The sequence below is a fragment of the Salminus brasiliensis genome, chromosome 22, assembly GCF_030463535.1.
Source record: "Salminus brasiliensis chromosome 22, fSalBra1.hap2, whole genome shotgun sequence".
Classification (NCBI taxonomy): domain Eukaryota; kingdom Metazoa; phylum Chordata; class Actinopteri; order Characiformes; family Bryconidae; genus Salminus; species Salminus brasiliensis.
In genome coordinates, this window is record NC_132899.1 from 26,908,435 (window position 1) to 26,932,590 (window position 24,156).

The window sequence follows — 24,156 nt, forward strand, 5'->3', positions numbered from 1 at the left end:
GCTTTTAAACCTTTCTGTTGGGTATTACTACTATAAAAGGGGATACATTCATAGGACTCATTATTATTTCCAAGGCAGCAGGCAGTGTATATCAGCACAAACCTAGGTCAGGCTGAAGGCCTGTCACTTTGTCATCAATTCTCAGAGTGGTGTAGAGAGGTACAGAGTCCGGGCCTGAGCGGCTGCAGGGAACGGCATAGGTGTCAAACAATTCTTTTAGGTCCTTTCTGCTGCGGATACTGCAGAAGATACAGAATTAAAAACTGGCTTTTAGTGTGGGATCTGTCAGCCAGTAGCTCATTCACTGGGACACCAGAAAAGAGACACGTTTAAAACCTGAATGATTTAAAGAGCTCCACAAACTCGATGAAGCTCATAATGCTGTCTGAGAGCATGAGGTTCTGGAAGCCGCGGAAACAGTCTTTCCCCCGACCATGCCAGCTCCTGCTGCTCCACGTCCTGAAGACAGAGAAAGAGACCGACAGTTAATAAGGGCAAAAACAGATACTTGTAAAGCCAAGCCAAAAAGGTGTCTGCTACTGGCTCATGTCAGTCAAAAGACACCTTTTGTTTTATTGTCTGTAATCTTTGTCTGTAATCTTTAATCAACATATCATATAAATGTATACATATCAGGGGCACGAAACATGTATATTAACCATTATATTAAGATCACAGCACAGCGGGGCTGTTTTATCATACAAATGTCTCATCATAGGGTGGTCAATATTAGTGTACTTTATTACTTAATTTAATACCCTTACCCAGTTTGGTTTTTGTAGCTGCCAGTGAGAACAGGGGAGGAGTGGGGCCGGGTAGAGCTGTTTGTAGCAGAGGAACAGGAAGAAGAAGAGATGGAGGATGTTCCAGGGGAGTGGGATTTGGTGCTGGATAACACGAAGGTTCCAGGACTACCAAACGGGACCGAGTCCTCTACAGATATATGCAGTAACAACATTGTTTTACTTCATAATGAAACTATACGCTTGCAAGAGAACTGATACTGGCTTCAGAGATTCTGCAAGGGCCTTTGACCTAAAAGACAAGATCACCATAGCAAGAACGAGAAAACAAAAATCACAAATGTTACGTGTATGGGGAAAATAATTAAGAACTGACCAGCAAATTAATGTAAACACATTTTAACCTAGGTACTGACTGAAGCGTTCAGTCTACAGACCTGGTACCCATGGTGGTTAACTGTGATGGCCTCTTAAGGTCCCTATATAAAAGTATAAACATGGCTTGGAGGATGCTTAGGATACATGTTTACACTATATTTACACTATACACTATATTTTTGAACCATGCTCAGCACCAGACAATGTTTTACTATTTCAGCTATAACTCTCTGGTTTTAGGATTGCCCTGAATCCATTATTTATTTAACTTTCCTGTTCAATTGGTCATACTCCTTAAAATCTCATAGGCTCATAAAGGTTAAAATCTTTGTTCTATAGTGTAACATCTTTTAAATGTATACTTTTTAATGCGAGGAGTGCACACTGGTAAAGAGGCAGACCATAGACATGAGATAGATTTCAACTTTTTTATTGAGGTCAACATGATTATTCTGCTGCTTTCTTAGTCTATGCCTTTTCGAGGATCATCAGTGTGAGCTCAAAACCTATGTGCTGTAAATTTTAGCTTCTGAGCTTTAAAAACTTAGTGACAGAGGCATGCTGTGAATGCAGATCATTTTCTTTTTGGCCAGAAATATTTTTGTATTTTAGTTTTAACTCTGCAAGGGTCAAACTTTCACGTTTTGACTCCACAATGTTCCTCCTTGATAAAAACTGAAATTAACATGGCAATGAATAAATATTTACAAATAAAACAACCTATTTAAAATTAGCGTTCAGCAAAATATCTAGACATTCTCACCATTTTCTTCTTGCTCCACATCTTCTAAAGGATCTGATGTCCTCCTGCCCAGAACCTCCTTGCAGCTTTTAGTTTTGCGTGAGATCATCTCATCATCTGTTCCATCTCCACTGTCTCCCTGTCCATGTAAATAAAAAACACCTAATGTACAAAGTTTTTAACTAATGTAAAACTAATGTACAAACCTGAGATTCACTGGAGTATTGCTGCTTACCCTGATGAGGGGTTTCTTCTTCTTCTTTGTGTTGGAGTTCATGCTCAGGGGGCTGTTCTTCTGTGCAGTAGTCTTCTCAACATTTCTGCTGGTTGAGCCAGAGCTGCCAGTGCTCATGCCCCAACGCCGGCCACCAAACAGCTCAATGGCCTGTGCCAGTGTTGGGCCCTCAAACCTACAATCTTCCTAAAAATAGAGAGAGGAAGGGAGTGAGGGAGCGAGAGAGACATTTGTGAAGTCAGGGTAAAAAAAGCAGCCATTTGTTTACATCAAAAAAGTTACATCAGTATCTACATACTTGCCAGCATGCTCTCTTTTCTGTCTAATGAGAGCACACTTGCTAAGTTAGCTAACTGTCTGGAGCAACAGTAAACATATTCCAGATGCAAAAACATACAATGAGCATGTGGATGAAGCTTTGGTGCTATAAATGGCAGTGGATATATCCATTTAGGGGCAGACACAGACAGACACTCTCCATATAGGGGATTCATTTTCTCTGGAGAGATCTGCCCCCGCATTCATATGGCCAGGCATGCAAACGGTTAAGTGGGATACAGCATTTCAACCACAATAAGAAAGGTACATGATCTTCACAGGGAAGAAAGCAAGAATGAGAGCTTGGAGCAAAGGATAGGTAGAGTTAGAAGGCAGTGCTCGCCTATCGCAACAGTGATTCGTCTGCTGATAGACGTACTGTAATTGTTTTTTCCGTGGTCAGTCACGCCAGAGGGTGTTCCCCATAGTGAGATGCCAAGGGAGTGCTAAAAGAGAGCTCATGGTAACATCCATACAAAACACTGCAAACTACTGTGGCCTTCATAAAGTAAAACGTATAACTGCCTCTTCCTAAATATTAGTACTATAATTGTACAGAGTGAAGTCTGGTGATGTGAACCTGGACCCTGTATAAATGGTGGCACTGCTAATGTGGCTGTTTTATCTAAATGTGGCAGTATCTATATATGTACAGTGACATGTTGGTCAATCATGACCAAACATTCTGTTAGATTCATATCCAAAAGACAAAGTTAAAGATAAAACATTCTTTTTGAACATTTTAAGCAAGATATGTGATATTTTTGTTTGTACAATTTTAAAGTGAAAAAACAAAGGAAGCGCCTTGCAAAAGTCTGTACGCTTAGGAGAATCAAAATTTCCAATTACTTTTACCAAGGTCTTAAACTAAATTGTTAAAGCTATGGCCTATTCACAATCATAGTTATAAAAGTGAAGCAAACATCAAAGCTTTTAATATTCCTCAAACCACATCTCAAACAACAGTAGGACTTTTTCAATTACACTATATTGCCAAAAGTATTCACTCACCCATCCAAATAATTGAATTTAGGTGTTTCAATTAATTCCATGGCCATAGGTGAATAAAACCGAGCACTTGGGCATGCAGGCTGCTTCTAGAAACATTTGTGAAAGAATGGGTCACTCTCAGCAGCTCTGTGAATTCCAGCATGGTACCGTAATAGGATGTCACCTGTCTAAGTCCAGTCGTGAAATTTTCTCACTAATATATATTCCACAGTCAACAGTCAGTGGTAATATAACAAAGTGGAAGCGATTGGGAACAACAAGCATAACGCAAAGCATTAAATGCAGTGGTGTAAAGCACACTGCCACTAGACTCTAGAGCAGTAGAGATGTGTGCTCTGAAGTGACAAATCACGCTTGTCCATCTGGCAATCTGATGAACGAGTCTGGGTTTGGTGGTTGCCAGGAGAACGGTACTTGTCTAAATGCATAAATCCAGGCTTGATGGAGGGGGGTTTATAAGGTGGGGCTGTTTTTCAGGAGTTGGGTTCAACTCCTTAGTTCCAGTGAAGAACATCACAGAGAACTGCACATGGTCCCTCAACACCAACTCCATTGCCAAGAAAGCCCAGTAGCGCCTCTACTTCTTGCGGAGACTGAGGAAAGCTCATCTTCCTCCTTCCATGCTCACCATGTTCTATAGGGGGACTGTAAAGACCATCCTGAGCAGCTGTATCATTGCCTAATAGTGAGGACAGCTGAGAAGATCAAAGGGGTCTCTCTTCCCTCTGTCACAGACATTCACACCACACACTGCACTCATACAGCCATCAGCATTGTGAAGGACCCCACTGATCCCTCACATGGACTTTTTTTCACTGCTACCATCTGACAGAAGGTACAGGAGCATCATTGCCGCCACTGCACAGTTCTGCAGTAGCTTTGTTCCTCAAGCAGTCACTTTTAAACAACAGAGACTGAACTAACCCCCCCCCCCCACTCACATGTCATAGCATGTGTAATCTGTCTGCATCTTATTTATCTTGTTTATATATTCTATTCTTAATACCTCAGTACCTGTTTCATGTTTCACTTGAGTTATAAGTTGTCTGCATATAATGTCACGGCATGTAAATTTCTATGCACCTTATTCTCACTACCTACCGGTTTAAACATATATGCACCTTATAATCACTATCTCCACTCAGTAATGAGTACTTATTGTATTATCTATTTAGTTTAATGTCACCAACATCTGCATGTTGCACTTTATGCAGTCTGTCCGGTATTGTTTTGTTCTAGTTTTGTTCCATGTTGCACCTTTTGTTCTGGGAAGAACAAAATGCCATTCCACAGTGTACTTGTACAAAGCTGAAATGAAAATAAAAGTCACTTGATTTGACTTGACGAAGCAAGAAAAGGCAATAACAAGATTTGTGTCAAGTCACCTTTTCCTCAGTAAGTAAGGCAACTGAGATGTCATATTGAAATCTAGAAGACAGAGAGAACATCTAGTGGGACTTAAAGGCAACTCAAAACACCTATTTGACCACAAAAACAAGCCTGAAAAGTCCTGTGAACTGATGACGTTAAAACAGAACCTTTTAGCCACAGTGAGCAAAGGAACGTTTAGAAAACTACAAAGAACATCACTCCAACTGTTGAGGGCTGGACTGATCATGCCTTGGGTTTGCATTGCAGCAAGTGGCACAGAGAACTTTTCACTTTCAGAGTGAAGAAAGAATTAAATGAAATACCAGCAAATTCTGAAAGCAAAGACCACACTGTCTTCATTTCATATGCCTTTTTTTAAAAAAAAGAATTGATGAAAATGACCCAAACAAAAACTGGTAACCATGCAGGGTGGCCAAACCTTTGTTTTAGGCCATTTTACTCTTTTGTCATTTTGAAACTGTGATAAAAAAAAGTAATCTTGCTTAAAATAAAATAAATGTGTCATTGTGTCATGTGTCAGTCAACTTTATGCATTTTGGAAACCAGGTCATGTTTTCCTTGCTTAGCTATTTACAGTGGCATATATTTTAACCTAGTTGGCTCAAACGTTTGCATGCCACTGTATATCTATAGACGGAAACGTTAATTACTGCATGGAGAAAGCTTAGCATAGCATGTTTACTTATTATCCCGAGAACTGTTTCAGTTAAAAATGTTATTTGCACAGTCCGCAAATACGTGAATGCTGTGCAATCCATTATCCAGTCTTCTGCTACATGATAGAAGCTAGTTATGGCAGAGCTAGCAACTGAACAGTACTGCTAACCAAAAAACAGGTTTGATACTGGATAACAATTCATTCAGTTCATTCAATTCAAACCCCACTGATACAAGTTTAAGTGATAATGACAAGAGAGCTGCACAGGAAGTGGGATAGTGGTAACACAGTGGAAATCTGCAAAAACTATTTCCTCCTTGGTAACAACATAAATGGAAATTAGGTAACACATTCAAAGTGGAAAGGAAAAATCAGAAAGCCAACTTAAATCTGATAATTCTACAGCCATTGTTTTCCTCAAGATATGGTCAGATGTGGATGAGAGACCTAATATCCTGACAGATTGGATGTTGTTTTGTATCCATTGTAAAAGACAAAAACATCATTTAACGCTTTGTAGTAACTGTGACTATCAGCTGAGCACACACCAGAATAAGCCAGAATACTGGTCGGGCTTGGTCATACTGGCTGTCTAGCTAGGTCAGGTTAATCGTGATTGTAGACCAGCTAAACCTTTACACTCAAACAAAACATACCCTGTGTTGGTCATGAGCTAAGCTGATCAAACAGTTTAACCAGCTTGAGCAGCTTATGCAGACTGCTTTTTTCAGCAGGGAAGTCATGAAATGGGAGTTACATTTTCAGTTTCAAATAAATAATTTAATTAATTAAAATATTAATAAAAGTATGATTATATTGTACAGTCTACTACTGGAAATTACCAGTTGACAGCAATATTGTTATAATATGTGTCTCTCTAGACAATAAAATATTGCATATATAAAGTTAAACAACTTGTGACAAAAAAGACTGTAAAAAAAATTGTAATTGCTGCAGTACTGTCAACTATATGCTGCTGTGTCATGAGCAAAGACACTGTTATACTCTTCCTTAGAGTGATTATGAAAATATCAAAACTTGTGTTTTGTGTTTTTGTTATTTTGAAACCGTAAAAAATGTTCACATTTATTTATCTAGCGCTTAGACATTGTCACACACACATATATACAGTGCCCTCCATAATTATTGGCACCCCTGGTTAAGATGTGTTCTTTAGCTTCTAATAAATTGAGTTTTTTTCTAAATAATATAGGACCATGATAGAAAAAAAAGAGTAAAATCCAACCTTTAACTCAAGTGAATTTTAAGGGGAAAATAAATCCCTGACTAAGAAATAATTATTCTTCATAAAATCACCTGTTCCACAATTATTGGCACCCCTAACATTTCTTAGGAAATAAATGTAATTAAAGTATTTCTGTCAATTCTACAGTAGTTTACGAAGTTGATCAGAGTATGTAGGAACATTTATTTAGTAATTCACAACTTCCTGTTACCCTGGGGTATAAATATGACGTGACACAGAGGCCATTTCTCTTCAACATGGGAAAGACAAAGGAACATACCATTCAAGTAAGGCAGATGTGTGTTGACCTCCACAAGTCAGGCAATGGCTACAAGAAAATAGCCACTCACCTACACCTGTCCATATCTACTGTCAGAAGAATTATTAAGAAGTTTAAAACAACTGGAACAGTGGTAAACAAGCCTGGACGAGGACGCAAGTTTATTTTGCCACCACGCACAGGATGATACGAGAAATAAAAAGGTCTCCAAAGCTCACTGTTACAGAATTGCAACAAATGGTAGCTTCTTGGGGTCACAAAGTCTCCAAAACAAGCATCAGGCGCTATCTGCATGCCAACAAGCTGTTTGGGAGGCATGCACGGAAAAAACCTTTTCTCACTCACAATCATAAACGCAAACGTTTGGAGTTTGCTAAGCAGTACTGGAACTTTAACTGGGACCGTGTGCTTTGGTCAGATGAAACTAAGATAGAGCTTTTTGGCAACAAATGCTCTAAGTGGGTCTGGCGTAACACAAGTTACAGAAAAGCAGAAAAGCACCTCATGCCCACTGTGAAATATGGGGGAGGATCAGTGATGCTGTGGGCCTGTTTCTCTTCCAAAGGCCCTGGGAACCTTGTTAGGGTGCATGGCATCATGAATGCTTTGAAATACCAGGACATTTTAAAACAAAATCTGGTGGCTTCTGCCCAAAAGCTGAAGATGGGTAGTCACTGGGTCTTTCAGCAAGATAATGACCCAAAACATATGGCCAAATCTACACAGAACTGGTTCACCACACACAGAATCAAGCTCCTCACATGGCCATCTCAGTCCCCAGACCTCAACCCCATTGAAAACCTGTGGGGTGAGCTGAAGAGGAGAGTGCAGAGGAGAGGACCCAGATCGCTGGATGATTTAGAGAGATTGTGCAAAGAGGAATGGTCAAAGATCCCTCTATCTGTATTCTCCCATCTTGTGAAACATTATAAGAGAAGGTGCTGTTTTGTTGGCAAAAGGGGGTTGTACAAAGTATTAACATCAGGGGTGCCAATAATTGTGGCACACATGATTTGATGTTAAACAATTATTTCTTAATGTGGGATTTTTTTCCTACTGAATAAATTCACTTGAGTTAAAGGTTGGATTTTACTCTTTTTTTCATCGTGGTCCTGTATTATTTAGAAAAAAACTCAATTTATTAGAAGCTAAAGAACACATCTTAACCAGGGGTGCCAATAATTATGGAGGACACTGTATATATATATATATATATATATATATATATATATATATATATATATATATATATATATATATATATATATATATATGTATGTATATCTCATTACATATTAAAGTAACAATAGTCTCTAAATTAACATACCTGGTAAAGGCTTACATACTGTCTGCGCAGCCACTGTAGCCTTTGGTCGGGGAACTTCTTAATCTTGTGGACAGCACTGAGCAGCTCCCGCAGGCCCTCGTAGAGGACACTCGCTGTGTGTGTAGGTGCCACAAAGTGCAGCAGCTTGTTGTCTGTGGTGTGTGTTCCATACAACAGTGAGATACCATTCTCCTCTGCGCTCATATTGCACAACTTGTGCTGCAGACAAACAAAGTTGATGTCCACAGCTGGGTGGCCCATAAACACAGCCTTCACCATGGTGAGGTCCAGGAGTCCCTCGGTCAGTCCACACAAAGCTCCATTGCTGTACATGTTGGGGTCCAGAGGACATCCCTTACTCCGGATACCTGAAGGGCAGCTGCTCTGGGGTTTAGACCAGGTCAGGAAGCAGTTGTCCGGCTGCAGGCGGAGAAGGCAGCGGGTACTCTGGTGGCTCTCCTGCTCATAGTGGATGACCGTGGCTCCCTGCAGAAGAAACTGGTGGACGTCGGCTGACAGTGAGAGAACGTACCAGGGGATGAGTTCTGTGCCATGGCAGAAAGCACCTTGTTGTTCTTCTGAGCTCTGTAGGTCCATCTCACGAGGCTGCTCCACCAAATCCCCTTCAGAGTCAGACAAATCCCCAACTACAAACCTGTAGAGGAGGACAAGATTATGCAGTCAGGATAAATGAGTAATCAGTCTTTCCATTAAGGCAAGAGTTCTCAGAAAGTTTTCTTGGTCTCTCTACGTCAGTCTGCAACAGCTCTATGTCTGCCTATCTATTGATCTATCCATGTGTGCAACTCCATGCAACTCTGTCTATTCCTCTGTAGCTCACTGTATGTCTCTTTCCCTGTTTAGCTCTCTGTCTGTCTCTCTTACTTTTAGTATACAATTGTCTGTCTACCCATCTATCCTTCTACAATTCTCCTCTGCAACTTTGTCTATCTGTCTGTCTATCCCTCTATAACTTTGTCTGTCCCTCTATCTATTCATCTGCAACTCGTCTTTCTCCCTTGCTTTCCCCTTTGCAACTCTCCGTCCATCTGTCTGTCTATATATCCTTCTAAAACTCCCTATCTGTCTGTAAGTCTGGCTCTCTACAACTCTGCCTGTGTCTGTCTCTTGATCTATCCCTCTACAACTTTGTCTATCTAGCCTGTCTCTCCCTACAACTGTCTATCTATAGATATATCCCTCTAAATGACCTGTCTGTCTATCTTTCTGTCTGTCTGTATACCCCTCTGCCTGTCTCTTGATCCATCCCACTGAAACTCCTGTCTATCCCTCTGAAACTCTGTCTGTCTGTCTGTCTGTCTGTCTGTCTGTCTGTCTGTCTGTCTGTCTGTCTATCCCATCTCTCTCTACAACTGTCTAGATCTATCCCTCTACAGTGCCCTGTCTTTTTGACTGTCTGTCTGTCTGTCCCTTGACAGCTCTCTGTCTGCCTGCCTGCCCATCCCTTTACAACTCTCGGTCTGTCCCCCGACAGCTCTCTGTTTGTCCCTCTACAGCTCTCTGTCTGTCTCTCTATTTTTTCACTGTATAACTGTCTGTCTACCTATCTATCCCTCTAAAACTCTCTGTATGTCTCTCTCTATATATACCCCTCCGCAACGTCTCTTTCTCTACAACTCTGTCTCTCAATCTATCCCTATACAAGTCTGTCTATCCGTCTATTCATCTGCAACTCTGTCTGTCCATTTTTTTTACAATATTAAAGAAAAGCTGGGCAATATTACAATATTTTATCGTATCTTGATCAATTTTGTCATCGTGATAACAATATGCTTTTCTAAACATATCAAGGATATGGTTTGTGCTTAATAAATACTGAGCACATTTCATTACAATCAGTGTAATTAGACTAGTTTAATTTAATTAAGTGCAGCGGATGTTGAATAAAAATCACTGTTCAGTACAGTAGAGTATCTGAACAGTTGTTCTTAAGAATCTGTCGATACTGATGTATTTAGTCTGTGGTTACACGTATCGTGATAAATACTGTGTATCGTGAAAAATATTGTGTATCGTAAAAAATGTCTTTAAATATCGTGATAAGATTTTTACCATATCGTCCAGCTCTATGTAACTTATAAAAGACATTAGAAATGAATAACATTGAAAACTAGACTATTTGATATTTTAACCTTCTGATTGCCAAATATTGTTTCTAAAGAATTTGGCCTTCACCAATCCACTGTGAGGCAGATGACATACAAATGAAAGAAATTCATCACCACTATGTGCAATGTCAATGATTTTGAGACCAACATTAAGTAAACACAGAACAAGAACATTGTGCATGGAATGATAGCAAGGAGGAAGCCAAAAAAAAACTACTGCTGCCCATCTAAAGTTTGATCACATGGATAAGCCAAAAGCTTAGTGGAAAAATGTTCTCTGAACAGATGAATCCAGAACAGAACTTTTTGGATTAAATGAAAGGTCATGTTTGGAAAAAACTGAATTCCAACATAAGAATCATTAGAGCTATTAAGAATAGGGATTGTAGTATCATGGTTTTAATAAATAAAAGGGTAAGGTGTAAAGGGTGTTGTTTGTTTAACTGTGTTCACGTAAACTAGGTTAATATTTTTGTATTTTTTTGATTAAACCGATAAAAATATTTCTAAATATCAGAAATTTTATCTCCATAAATTGGTATTCGTGATGTTTTCACATCAAGCAGATCTTAATATGTATAATGACAATGAATTGAATTCTAAAGTATATCCATTGTAGTTACTATTGTAATTTTGTAGAAAAACTGCCCCTTAATGATGAGAAAAAGATGTTCAGCATGTTCAGTTTCCAGAAAAACTAAGTTGTGCTAACAGCAACTTCTGAAGATTACAAGGCCCTCCTGAGGACTCAGCACATTATGGATAAGGAAACTGAACACAAGCAACAAAGCAAAATCCAGGCCAATAGTCCTTTTGACACAATCCAGGCAATTTTCCATGACACCTTTCTTCCAAAGACAAACAAGCGTAGTACAGATAACACAGTACAGAGACCAAATCCATCTTTCACTTTTCAGAATATGTAATTTTGCAATTCTTATTTATTCATATTTCATATTTCTTCAGTGTTCATATGTTTAAGCTGATAAATGGCAAAAATTGTATTATTTCAGGAAACCATCCAGATGTGAAACTAAATCTTGCATCACATATTACAATAATCACTTTTGGCAGGTAAACAGCTGAATGCAGTTAGAGAGTAATCAGAACATTCAGTTCTTGGTATTGTTTAAGTATCAGAATCAATATTGAAACAGAATAAACCTCAGCCTTAAATATAACTACATATCACCCTTTGCCACGTTTAGCCTTAATGTAACTATGCATACCTATTTTGTTACTTTTAGCATTGAATGTTACTATACATACCCAATTTGTTTTTATAGATAACAGGTAATCCAAATATTTCTAGGAATTTCTGTTGGTAGTCGCACTAAGAGAAATAAATGTACAGCTTGCACATAGGAAATGTTAAATAGGAAAAATGATTTCGGTCACTTTGATTCTATATGTTAATAGAAAAGAGACTCACTGGTTCCTGCTTTTGTCTCTGAAATAGTTTTTAAGCAGAAAGGTGCTGGGTTCTCGAGCATTCTCCTCCAATTCCTCTGCCTCCAGGCTGCGGTTGCAGCTACGGATGGTCTGCAAGATGTTACTAACCGTTGCCTCCTTCTCAAAGTTGTGTAGTCCGTCACTTCCCATCCTCTGCAGAAAATGTAGCTGACCATTGTAGTCTGAAACAAACTGTGTAAAATAAAAGAACAAAAACTGTTTGGTCATTTCTATAAAGGCTAAAAATTGCAGGGTTAATGTCATTTAGTGGTTTTGTCATTATGTTAATGGATAATTATCTTCTATTAGAAGTGCCTGTTCCCTGGATGAATCAATTTACTGGGCTATTTGTGAAGACATAAAACTTATTTGAACTAGCTTCCATAAAGAACATAAGAAAATCATCACTCATCACCACAGCCAGCCATAACGGCATTAGGCACAATTACTACAATGCTTGCGGCCTATGCAAAAATTAATTTATAAAAGGTTACGTTTCCTGTAATGGTTGTTAAAAGGATGCAGAGGCCTCACCTCTATAGAGTCGTCTTGAGAATTCAAAGTGGAATGCAGGCCAATCAGACTGGCTGTCCCATCGAGAGCTTCGCTGAGCTCTTTAAGGAACACTCCGCAGAATGGCACCACTTTACAACCAGGGATATTCAGGGCACGATTCACTGCTTTCCTGTACTCTGATGAGGACTCATGCTGAGCCATGGAATCCTTTAGGCGTCTCATGGTATCAATGTCCATTTGATCCATGAACTGCCACATCTTTAACACTTTACGGGATCTAAACAAGAAAGATGTGCTAAACCTCATATCTTTGCATGGCAATTTTCCTCGGTTTTCTATGCAAACCACAATCCAAACAGAGCTTTAAAAATGCAGTTGCATGTGTGTGTGTGTGTGTGTGTTTTTAACACATTCTGTCAAGTCATACCTCAGACCTGCCAAGAACTCCATCACTGCATTGTAGTTGCCCATATTCCAGCAGCACTTGGCAACATGGACCAAGTATGAAAAGACTTCTCTCTTTTCCTCCATTGAGCCAGCAGCCAGAATAAGCCAAGTCACCCAAGAGCTGACCTGGAAACAGTGATTGTTTGTAATGGTCAAAACTATCAGATAAAGAACAAATAAAGCTTAAAATGCAGGGGTGGGTGATATAACAGAACGATAACAATTTTTGTAATAACTGGTAAAAAAATTAGTGAATAAAGTAGGATAAAAGCATAATGGACGGACACGGAACCCATTATTCTGAATAGTAGTATACCTAGATCTGGCCGATATGGAAAAATTCATGATACATTCATAAAAGCATATTGTGTACCACGATAGCGAAATTTATCACGATACAATTAAATATTGTCATATTTCCCAGCTCCAAGTACACCTACTTATCCATGTAATTATTTAATCAGCCAATGATGTGGCAGCTATGCAGTGCCTAAAATAAGGCAGATTCTGGCCAGCAGCTTCAGGTCTGTTTTCACATTAACCATCAGAATAGGGAAATATGTGATCTCAGTGATTTTGAATGGGGAATGATTGTCAGTGCCAGATGGCCTTGTTTAAGTATTTTTTGCTGATAACTGCTGATCTCCTGGGATTTTCATGCATATTCATTGAGTGTCAGTTCTTAATTGGCTTGACAATTATGTAGCCTTTGGCACCAAAAGATTAAATCCATGAACCATGTGCTGTGTCAACTGTCCAGGCTGGTGGAGATGATTCAATCGTGTGGGGAATGTTTTCTTGGTTGTTACTGTTACTTGTTACTGACCATGTGCACCTCTTCTAGCATTATAATGCAATATGTCGTAAAGCAAAGGTCGTCATAAACTGGCATGAACATGAAAGCATTTAAGTTGTTTTGAAAGCAAAGAGAAGCCATTACACAGTATTCATATAGGCTTTCTAATATACTGCATAGTCTTGATACTTGATACTCTTCAGTTACTATGCTCTGGCTGTGTACAGGCTCTCTATTATTGGGCTAAATTGATCTTTTTTAATAATATGTGCAGTTGTTTAGTTGTACTGATAACACCCATTATGTATTCAGGAAAGTGGGTCATAGCATTTATTATCATGGTCAATATTTTTCCATGACAACATGTCATAGTACCTACTCCTATTTTAATGTATTATTACACATCTATGACACCTCAGCTGAGAAGCATCTGATCATACTCTGTATTGGAACCATCCTCTAACCTAACAATAAAGACTAATGATACATTTTCTTATTCCTTTAACAGATGCCTCTACAGAAATAAGCATGAAATGAAAGTCATTAAGTTACAGATTTAGTGTTTCAAGATTACGTCAATGTGCCGTCATGGGCTTTGTTTTCTTTGTGTTCCATAGCCAGATACTCATGAAACCATGCTGCTGGGAGCAGCAGCATCACAAAGTTCCTTATTTAGTTAAATTAATATTTGGTCATAGACCATATTTACACAATTTTGCCTGTTAGTGTAGATATAGTCAATCAACTTGTTTGAGGCAAGTGTGCAATTTTGAGACGTGTTTTGCACAGTGTTAACCGGTGGGTTATAAACTGCCATCCTAGTATTTTACATGCTTGCTGACTCTGAACAAATGTTTTTATGCCCACAAACTTAAAAGTAAGTCTCGGAAACAAATTTGTTTATGCAAACAGTTCCACTGGGGCTTGTGTGTTCAGGGAGAATTTTAGTGCAGGGGTACAAGGATTGTCTCAGTGTGTTTCACCAAAGCAGCATTCCCTCAATAAATCCCCTGCTCAAGTTACACCAGAGCATAGCCGGGTTTGCATAACAGAACATCATGAAGACGCTCAGCCGTTTAAAGAAACTTTAAGGGGTAATGTTTTATCAATGCCTGGGACACTTGTATACTATCACGTCACTGTATTTACAGATGTTAAGAGAGTTATGATAATGGCTATATGTGAATGACTATGGAGGATATAGAAGTAAAAGCACAGGACATGCTTGGCAAAGAGTGATAAATTCCATTGAGGAGTTTAGTTACCAGTTCAGAGGACAAGACAAGGGAAGAGCCATGTTCCTATTATGCAACCTCACCCCCACCCCAAAATGCAGCAATGCCACTGCTACAAAGAACAAATCGTGATCTGGTTTAAAAAACAAAACAAAAGTAACCAAAACAAAACGCAACAACGCAGTGAATCTGAGCGGTTTAACTGACTTAAAAGTCATATTTTTACTGTATAGCAATCTGTGAAGATCACATTCCTGATTTGAATGGATTATGTAACCAAAGTTGACTGACAGGAACAGCACGCATCTCTATACTGTGTCTGTTATAGCTAACCACTACAGACAACGTGTCTGCACAGTCAAATATGAAACAAGAAACAGACTTTTGAGGTCTGACTGTGTTTTGATGCTCTGGTTGTATAACTCTGCAAGAGCACTGTCAAACATGGAAAAGGTGCTTTTTTTTAGTTTTCTTATAGTCAAAGCCATCTGTTGTAAAGACATAAACATAAAATACTTAAACATAAAATCTTCCCTTTCTATACATCCAATTATATATATATATATATATATATACACACACACACACACACACACGTATATATATTATTAATATACACATATATATATTCATTCTATATCAGAAACCTTCCAGAAATCTTCTGGATGCCACTTCCAATTTTTCCTATAATTAAATACTGTGAAAAGTGAAAATGATCTAAATGAGCTGCTTAAAACTGAAAAAAGATCAAGACATACAAATACCGTGTTTCCACTTCCTTAGTTCCTGTCTGTTTAATGTCAAAGGGGGAAAAAGATGATACAAAAGTTCTTCCCACTACTGTCAAATAGTCCTGATCAATTGTCAAGCCCTACTAGTGTAATCAACCCAGCGCCTACAAGTTTACTCAAAGGTAATGTTACCAAAACTAAAAAGCCTCTCTAAACAACAATAAACTCTTAATAAACTTTTTTTTTAAACCAGCAGCGAATAAACCACTGACCAAGAAACTTAACCTTGATCCATGCAAATGATCAAATTGCACACCCATGTTAAGTCTTTTCAGGTCCAAGAATTCAGAGAAAGCGGTCACCTAACTAAGCTCCAACTTGTATAAAAATCTATTTCTTTAAACATTTTAGTCAGAATTTCAGCCCAGCAGTAGTAAAGATAATACATGATCTATAATTATTCTCTGACCAAGGCTTTGTCTTTATCTTTGTCAAATGCTGCCCTAAAATTCAGCTAAACTAACACTGTTGACTGCTTTGTATCGTGGTTAGTTTTACTTGATTTCAGGGCAGCATTTGACACTGTTGACCACATAATCCTGCTAGACAGACTTAGAAATTTGGTTAGGATTCCAGAATTAGCCTCATTCTAGATCAGATCATAACTGAAAGTTTGTCATCTATTTGTAAATGTAAACAGTGAAGTGTCTGTACATACAAACAAGGTTCCACTATAGGATCTCTATTATACACATTATATATGCAACCACAAGGCAATGTTATTCACAAACATGGCATCAGTTGCCACATCAGTTGCAGATGACAGAGAATTGCATATATCGGCCAAACCAGACAATGCACTTCATCTCACTATGATTGAGGATTGTGTTGTGACATTAAAGGGTTCCTGTTGCTATACTCTGACAAAAGAGATCCTCATGATTGACTTAAAAGCCACTAGAAACAAATTATCTGACTTAATGGATCTGGATATCTTCTCAATTGTAACAGTTACAGCTGTGAAAAACCTGATTTGATTGCACCTTCACATATAAACAATATTATAAATATTGTTATATATATTATGAATATTATTTCAATAGGAAATTGAGTGTTGCTTTTTTCATCTCCTGTTATAAAACGCCACATCTACTCAGACCACATGGTGCTGGCCTCCTATTAGTACCCAGAATCGCAAAAGCTAGGGCAGGGGAAAGTACTTCTGTGTAATATAAGGCTTAATTCTATTTCTTTATTAGTTTTTCATTACTGTGTGTGCTTTTGCTGTTATTTGTGTGCTAAATGCCAACCAGATGAGAATGGGCTCCCTCTTTTAGATTTTCTTCGGGTTGAAACTATGTAAAACTATGTAAACATCTGTTAAAATTGTTATAAACTTGAAAAAAAAAAAAGAAGAAAATTTATATATATATATATATATATATATATATATATATATATATATATATATATATATATATATATACATAATACATATAATGTTTTATACTGTGGTAACCTAGCATGCTCAATAGATTAGTTAGAATAAGTATTTTATTAAAAAAAAAAAAAGTACATTTTAAAGCATGAATATTTGTACTTTGAGTGAAAGCACACATTTATAAATATCCATAAAAATATCAATTATTTTTCTACTTTTACTGGAGTATATTTTAAATATTTTACCAGAAGTATGTCTACGTTCACCCAAGAACAGGATGTGTAAACTTATTATATAACATATATAATTTGGGCATATTATCCCTCCAAAACGAGATACAAAAGAGTAAAAATAAAATTAGGTGGGATAATTCAGCTAAATGATGAAAAAAAATACAAATAAATAAAAAATATCAAGGCCAAGTCCTAACCTCATTAAAGCGTGTGACCAAGTCCTCCACTGTGTTGTGTTGAATGTTCTGGGTGGACATGGTGGGAGCTGACAGAGAGGCTTTGAGGTGTGGGTGGCGTTTGTGGCATTCAGGGCTGCTCAGGTCACGGGTGAGGAAGCGGAGGTAGTCGAGTGGGAAAACACGGCGGTACAGTTGCTGCTCCTGCTCTGTCAGTATACTTGCAATTTCCTCTGGGAATTGGATGAGATGACGCAGGTCGGCCAAGTCCTTACTAATGCCCGTCACGCTGGAGGTGAGTGTGCTGGAGCTGGCCATGGAGCTGCAGAACTCTGAGTGAGACAGTGTAAGAGAGAGTGTGTGGGAGAAATCTACACATTTATCCTATAACTCTTTTGCACTGGGGGTACACGGCTAAAGTAATGAATGCCAAACAACTTGCTTCTGTGCTTTGTCACACTGTACACACTACATATAAATTATTTACTTTTTTCTTTTTAAAGACTATCATCACAGATTGTGGAAGCAAATACTTCCACAATCTGTGCCGCTTAAGATGCCCTCACTGTGACCCAGAATAAAAAGAATATATAGACCATGCTGAGCATGAACCTCATTTATTATGTTCTCAAACAAAGATCTTTGCACAGTGCAATGATGAAGCTTTCATTACAGCCTCTGCAATTAACCATCACTCAAGCCTAGAACTTATTTAAACATCTTCACTCTCCTTTAGGGTTTAAAGCAGAGTGTTTCTTTGTTGGTTACAGTGAGCCAGGGATGATGGACCAAGGGAAAAAGGTAAACAATATAAAAGCCCAGCGTGAAGTGCCTGGTCAGCATCAGCTGTCGCAGGATATACGACAGGTTCATCATGCAGTACATGACACCATGGCAACCACCGGAACAGGAGTGAAAGATAATCATGATTCTCACATCTTTCTCACAATATGAACATAAAGAAAGAAATCTATAAATAAATTTATTAACAAAAAATACATATAATAGCAATAGTAAAACAGAAACCAACTGCTTGAACTGTGCACTGACCTACAATCAACTGTAAGCTACAGAGAACCTTCCAACAAAAAGATGCAACACCCAGAATGTGTTATGGTGCAAAACATAATATTTTTCATTACACTGTTTGTAATGAAACATGAAGCTGATTAGTGTTATTTAAGCACTGATCATATCCTCGATATGCTTAAAAATGTTATATTGTTATTGTATTATATAATGTAATTATATTGTGTATCACGATACAATAAAATATTGTCATATTGCCCAACTCAGTGGGTTAAGTCAACTTTTCAAAGATCCTAGTTTCCCAAAGAAAAGTAGTAAATGGAAAGGTCAGTAGTAGTCCTGCTTTACCCTCATGTCTGCCGTTTTCACCTTTATTTATGTTACCTGCCACGTACTTGTCCACATGTTCTGTCTCCTCTCCCCATTTCCTCTTTACTGGATCTAGGCCAGTGTATAGCACCACCTTTTACATAACTGCCGGGTATTCATGTTTTGTCTCTGACTCTGTAGCCCTTTGTTTTGTTCAGTCCTTGTTGAGTTTTGTGTGTGCGCTCATGTCCTTGTTGTGCATGATATCCTCACACCCACATACAACATTTTGTTTTATAAAACTAAATCTTGCAATAACATACAACACTCCTCAAAATCCTTGAAAGGCTAGGTTGATTTTTGTTTTAATGGCGGAATGGATATTACTTAAAAAGGGCTTATTGTAAGCTAAAACTGCCACTGCAAATAAGACAATAAGACAACAATGGTCGATTTTTGAAAATCAAGAGAATTAGCCAGCCAAGCATACCACTACACAGAAACATGTATGTCAGATGTGTAAGATCATACTAACTTCCATACCGCTTTACATAAGCATAAAGCTGTGGTGAATTTTGGCAGCTCTCCAGATTAACTGCAGACATTTGAAGCGTGCAACAGGTCTGCAACAAGCGTGCCACAAGTCTTTAAAACCAGCCAGTCTCTGACCATTAGCCTGTTAGCTTAGCTAAATGCCCAACTTACTCAAGACAGTACAAATTATGGTAAAAACTTAATAGATAAATAAATAATAATAAAAAAAATCATGCAAATGTTTGGGCACTCTAAAACTTGATTGTACTTGCTTGCTTGTATATGCTACACTTGCTTCATCATTCAATCATTCTCTCCTTTAAGCATTTGCCTAGCACTCTAAAAATTTAAATAATTGAGGCTCCCAAAGTAGTAGAATGCTACAACAAGCGTTATCAGGTAGTCCAAGAAATCTTTGATCTGAATTGCTAGAAAGACAAGTCAGAATCCCTGTTTGACACAAATATGACCTTGCAGGGAAAAGTCATCGAAGAAAACCTTTCCCATGTTCTCACCACATAACTCTGATAGAGGCTGATAAATAAGGCTGATGCAAACTATTGGAAACACTAATAAAGTAAAAAAAAAAAATAAAAAAAAAAAGACTAAAATAAGCAATGGTTTTGCTTATTCTATGTGGCAGCCAGTGGAACAGGGTACATTTCACTGGTAGAGAGAATAATGTATTCAATTAAACACCAGTTAAGTGGGTTAAAATTCAAAGTAAAGAAATAAAAGACTTCTATAAAAAGTACAAAAAGTGTTTACATACTGTGATACTTGCTAAAGGGGGTGTTACTAAGAACCGACCATGCAGGGTACCCAAAACTTTGCTTCAGGTCCTTCTCCATTGTTATTTTAATTTAATTGTAAATAAAATTGCAAATTTTGATTTTGATCATCAAATGTCATCTTTAACTTTATTATTTACAGGAATTGAGTCTCTTATTTACTTAGCTTTTCACAGTAACAGATATTTTGACCTGGGGTTCCCCAACTATTGCACTATTAAAGACATGGCATTATGAAGCATTTCAAAGAGATCAGTGCTGAAGCAGAGAATGTGTTAAGAATCTGTATTAAGCGAAATAAAATAAATTGCATATACATTACGTATTCACCATCATAACAAAATAAGCAAAATCCTTCATAAATGCCAAATCACAGTCCCTATATGTCGATGGGGGTATATTACAACTTATCAGGTTGTGACTGATGTTGTTACTGAACAAGGCAGCACAGGGTGCTATAACGTAGAACAGGTATTCATACTCAATAAGGGCATCCTCAGAAGGCCAGGGTTAAATTGGTGAAGTAAAGCTGAAACATCTCTCCCTTGAATCAGGTTTTACTAGCTACTCACATGAAGTTGCCCTTTATCTTACTCCATCCTCATATGGAACATTTTGATGTGAGCCAAACAGGCTAAAAATGAATATGTTTCATCAATTTGCATAAAGCAGTGAGTGCCATGGCTACCTGGTCTTTAATGCATGTGCTGTACTTAATCTTTATGAATGAAGCCTGGCTTTAGAGAGGCAGGATGCTTAATGAAGTCAGCAGAGTTCATGCTTTTGAAATGAATAAATACATACCATGTCTAAATGTTTGTGGACAGAGACAGAGCGCTATATAGAGATATGTACACAGTGTAAATAATGGGTTATGCTAGAACTGCTGAATCATCATTGTTACACAAATTACATTTTAATCTCTTTTTAACTAACATTAACCTAATTAAACTATGTATAAACTTTCTCAGCTCTGATATCCTAAACACTTGGACCTAAATTCTGAACATTTTTATTTGTTCCTTTTAGCACCCCAGTTATATAAAATCAAAAAACTTTAAACTAGTATATATTTTTGATATATTTTAAATGATATCAAATTATGTCACCCCTCTGAAATCAACTACCCCTGCTCTCCTGTTTGACCTATTGAGCTCAGAACAGCTGTTTCCAATTTTTTACTGGTTTTAAGAGACAGGTGGTAAAAGTTACAGTTTATTTAGAAACAAGTAAAATTGTTCACCTCTGTCAATGCCATCGACCAGATTTGGAAATCTGCTTCTTAAACTACAGTCTTCATCACATCACTAATCAATAACTCTATTGAACTGGTGGAACTAATTAACAAGATGAATAATTATTAAGCACTGTTGGTTCGCTAGGCAGATGAGTTTGACTACACCATGCATAAAGCAAAAGATTAACCATAGTTTTACCAGAATGTTTTTTTTTATACAAATAAGTCACAGATGGGATTATGTTCCATGGGTCAATGAAACAAAACTGGATGTTTTTGGGTCTATGGGTTGGCATTATGTCTGGAGGAGGAAGAATGAAGCATAAGCTGAAGAGAACACCCAGTTTACAGTGTGGCATGGCAGTAACTCAGTGATGCTCTGGGGCTGCATTGCTTCCCCTGGCACTGGAAACCTGCAATGTTTGGAGGACAGGATGGATTCAGTCAAGTATCAAATCCTAGGATACAACTTCATATATTCTGTGAGGAAACTAAAGCTTAGGCACCATTGCATATTCCAAGAATATTAGTGAAATAGAAGCCATTGCCCATGAGGAATGGGCTAATATTCCTCAGGAATGCTGCCAGAAGCTGGTGCCTGGCTAGGTATAACATTTGGGTTCTCTATAAAGTCCTAAAGATAATTGTTGTGAAGGGGTTGAATAATTCTGAAACTGCAGTCCTTAAAAGCAAAGGCAATTTGGGGAAACCACTTGTTATACTTATTTTGATCATAATTTAATTCAAAAAGATAAATGATCATTTTATATTAATTACATGCAAAGTGACATTGCAAGCCTTTATTTATTTTTTATCAGTATGGCTTATTCCACATGACAATCAGAAATCCAGCATCTCAAATTATTATAATATTTCATTTTGAGTATGAGTAAATTACTTTTTAAGGAGTGTAAATACAGTGCATCTCCTAGCCTGGGCTAAGGAGAAAAATACCTTTTGTACAGTGGTCCAAAGTCCTAAATTTAATAGGTGACAAATGCTCGCTTTTAGACTAATTTACGTATTTGATTTTGTAGTGCTTTGCTCGACTGGCATAAATATTTATTTTGGAACTAGCATCTTTCCTTGGACAATCAAAGGGATAGAGAGGAGCTCTGTAACCCCTAGCAACTCTTCTGTGTACATCCATTCCTTGTTGTCGCATTCATAAGCAGTGAATTAAATCAAGGTTGTTTGTGAGGGGATCACAAGGGCTAGAGCTTTTTTGCCTTTTTGCTTTTAAATGCCAGTGTATATATATATGCAGTATATATATATATATATATATATATATATATATATATATATATATATATATATATATATATATATATATATATATATAATTTTTTGTTTTGTTTTGTAATATTTTGAAAAGACCAGTTTAAAATACATAAAAGTTTAATTTCTAAAATGTTCTCTCTGGCTAATGTTTAATGGTCAATACCACTCAGCACTATCAATATATAACTGATAACTCTTCCACCATATAAAAATTGAAGCAAAAATCCCTCTCAGCCTGACTCACAAACAACCTTGATATAATTCACTGCTTATGAATACAACTGCAAGGAATAGACGTACATAGAAGAATTGCCAGGGGTTACAAAGCTCTTTTATATCCTTTTGATTGTCCAACACTAGTTCCAAAACAAATGTATGCCAATTAAGCAAAGCACTGCCTTCAAAACAGCGTAATACAACATTTTTCTGAATGCGAGCGCTTCACAGATTTTTTTTTAGGTTTATAACATCCACCATAGAAATAAAAGGTATAACAAACAGAGCAATGATTCATCACATATCATTAATGTATAATGGGCTAGGATGGTTGCCCCTTTTAGACAAAAAAAAGTGGTCACTGAATTCAACTGCCCAATGCCAGCCCAATGACAAACATGTTAAAAATTATTGATGGCATATATATGTGGCTTACCAGTAAAAATAAACAAAATACCCCAAACAGTTTTTAGGTGAAAGAAACCAAAGCTCACAATCACACCACCAGTAACAACAGCACTGGACATGCACATACAATCCATCCAAACAGTTTGACATGGTTGTCCTTAGATCAGAAAAAAAGTAGTCACTCACTGATTAGCTTGTAGTCCATGGTGTATGAATGAGAGTGTTTCATGGTATCAACCAGAAGGTGTTTGGCCCCCTGCTTGTTGCTGCACCGGCTAGAGTCACTTAGCCACATTTAAAGTCCAGTCTGAGGGCAGCTGCATAACTGCTCTGTTGCAGAGAGCTCATGCGCAGCATTGCTTGCTCTCCCCCTCTCGCTCTCTCTTCTACACACACAAGCGCAGCGTGACCACTCCACCCCCCCCCCTCCCTGTCAGTCTCTCCCACGCATACACAAAAACATTCACACCCTCCCTTGATTATGCCTACTTGCTCACAGACAGAGGGAAAGCAACACTAAACATATTCCCTACACCATACAGTCATGCTAAGGCAAATGTACACACTGGAGTCTTTGTATACTGACATCAACTGAGGGTCAAACAACAGGTGAATCCGAATTCATTTATTTATAAAACACTTAAATGTGAATAATACAAGCTAATGGCAGATGTTTGTGCTAGATGTTTGTGTAACAAACCCTCTAAATGATTTTTTTTTTCAAATTAGATACATGTGAAAATTTTAAATAAATGGTCATGTTAAAATGGCCAAGTAATAATACGAATAACCAAGAATAACAATCTACAATAACAATTTAATCTGGTTAAAGTTAAATCATACTAATATTTCTACAAAGGCT

At 37.7% G+C, this 24,156-nt stretch overlaps 1 protein-coding gene across 5 annotated transcripts in view; it reads right to left on the reverse strand.

Annotated features, from left to right (window-relative positions):
• The window catches only part of plce1 (phospholipase C, epsilon 1), an 83,048-nt gene that overhangs the window by 25,767 nt on the left and 33,125 nt on the right, over positions 1 to 24,156 (reverse strand). For 3 of the 5 annotated variants that reach the window (XR_011978228.1, XM_072667675.1, XM_072667673.1), the window contains exons 6-15: positions 17,508 to 17,818; positions 12,855 to 13,000; positions 12,446 to 12,704; positions 11,892 to 12,103; positions 8,331 to 8,985; positions 2,099 to 2,284; positions 1,885 to 2,002; positions 765 to 933; positions 337 to 459; positions 103 to 239 (exon numbers count right to left, since the gene is read on the reverse strand). Coding sequence is in view for 4 of the 5 variants with exons in the window: in XM_072667675.1 (XP_072523776.1) it covers positions 103 to 239; positions 337 to 459; positions 765 to 933; positions 1,885 to 2,002; positions 2,099 to 2,284; positions 8,331 to 8,985; positions 11,892 to 12,103; positions 12,446 to 12,704; positions 12,855 to 13,000; positions 17,508 to 17,818 (2,316 nt within the window). In the remaining variant the exon portion in view is untranslated. Of the gene's footprint in view, positions 1 to 102; positions 240 to 336; positions 460 to 764; positions 934 to 1,884; positions 2,003 to 2,098; positions 2,285 to 8,330; positions 8,986 to 11,891; positions 12,104 to 12,445; positions 12,705 to 12,854; positions 13,001 to 17,507; positions 17,819 to 23,480; positions 23,664 to 24,156 lie in introns of those variants that run through there. The other 2 variants (XM_072667676.1, XM_072667674.1) reach the window with 2 other exon arrangements.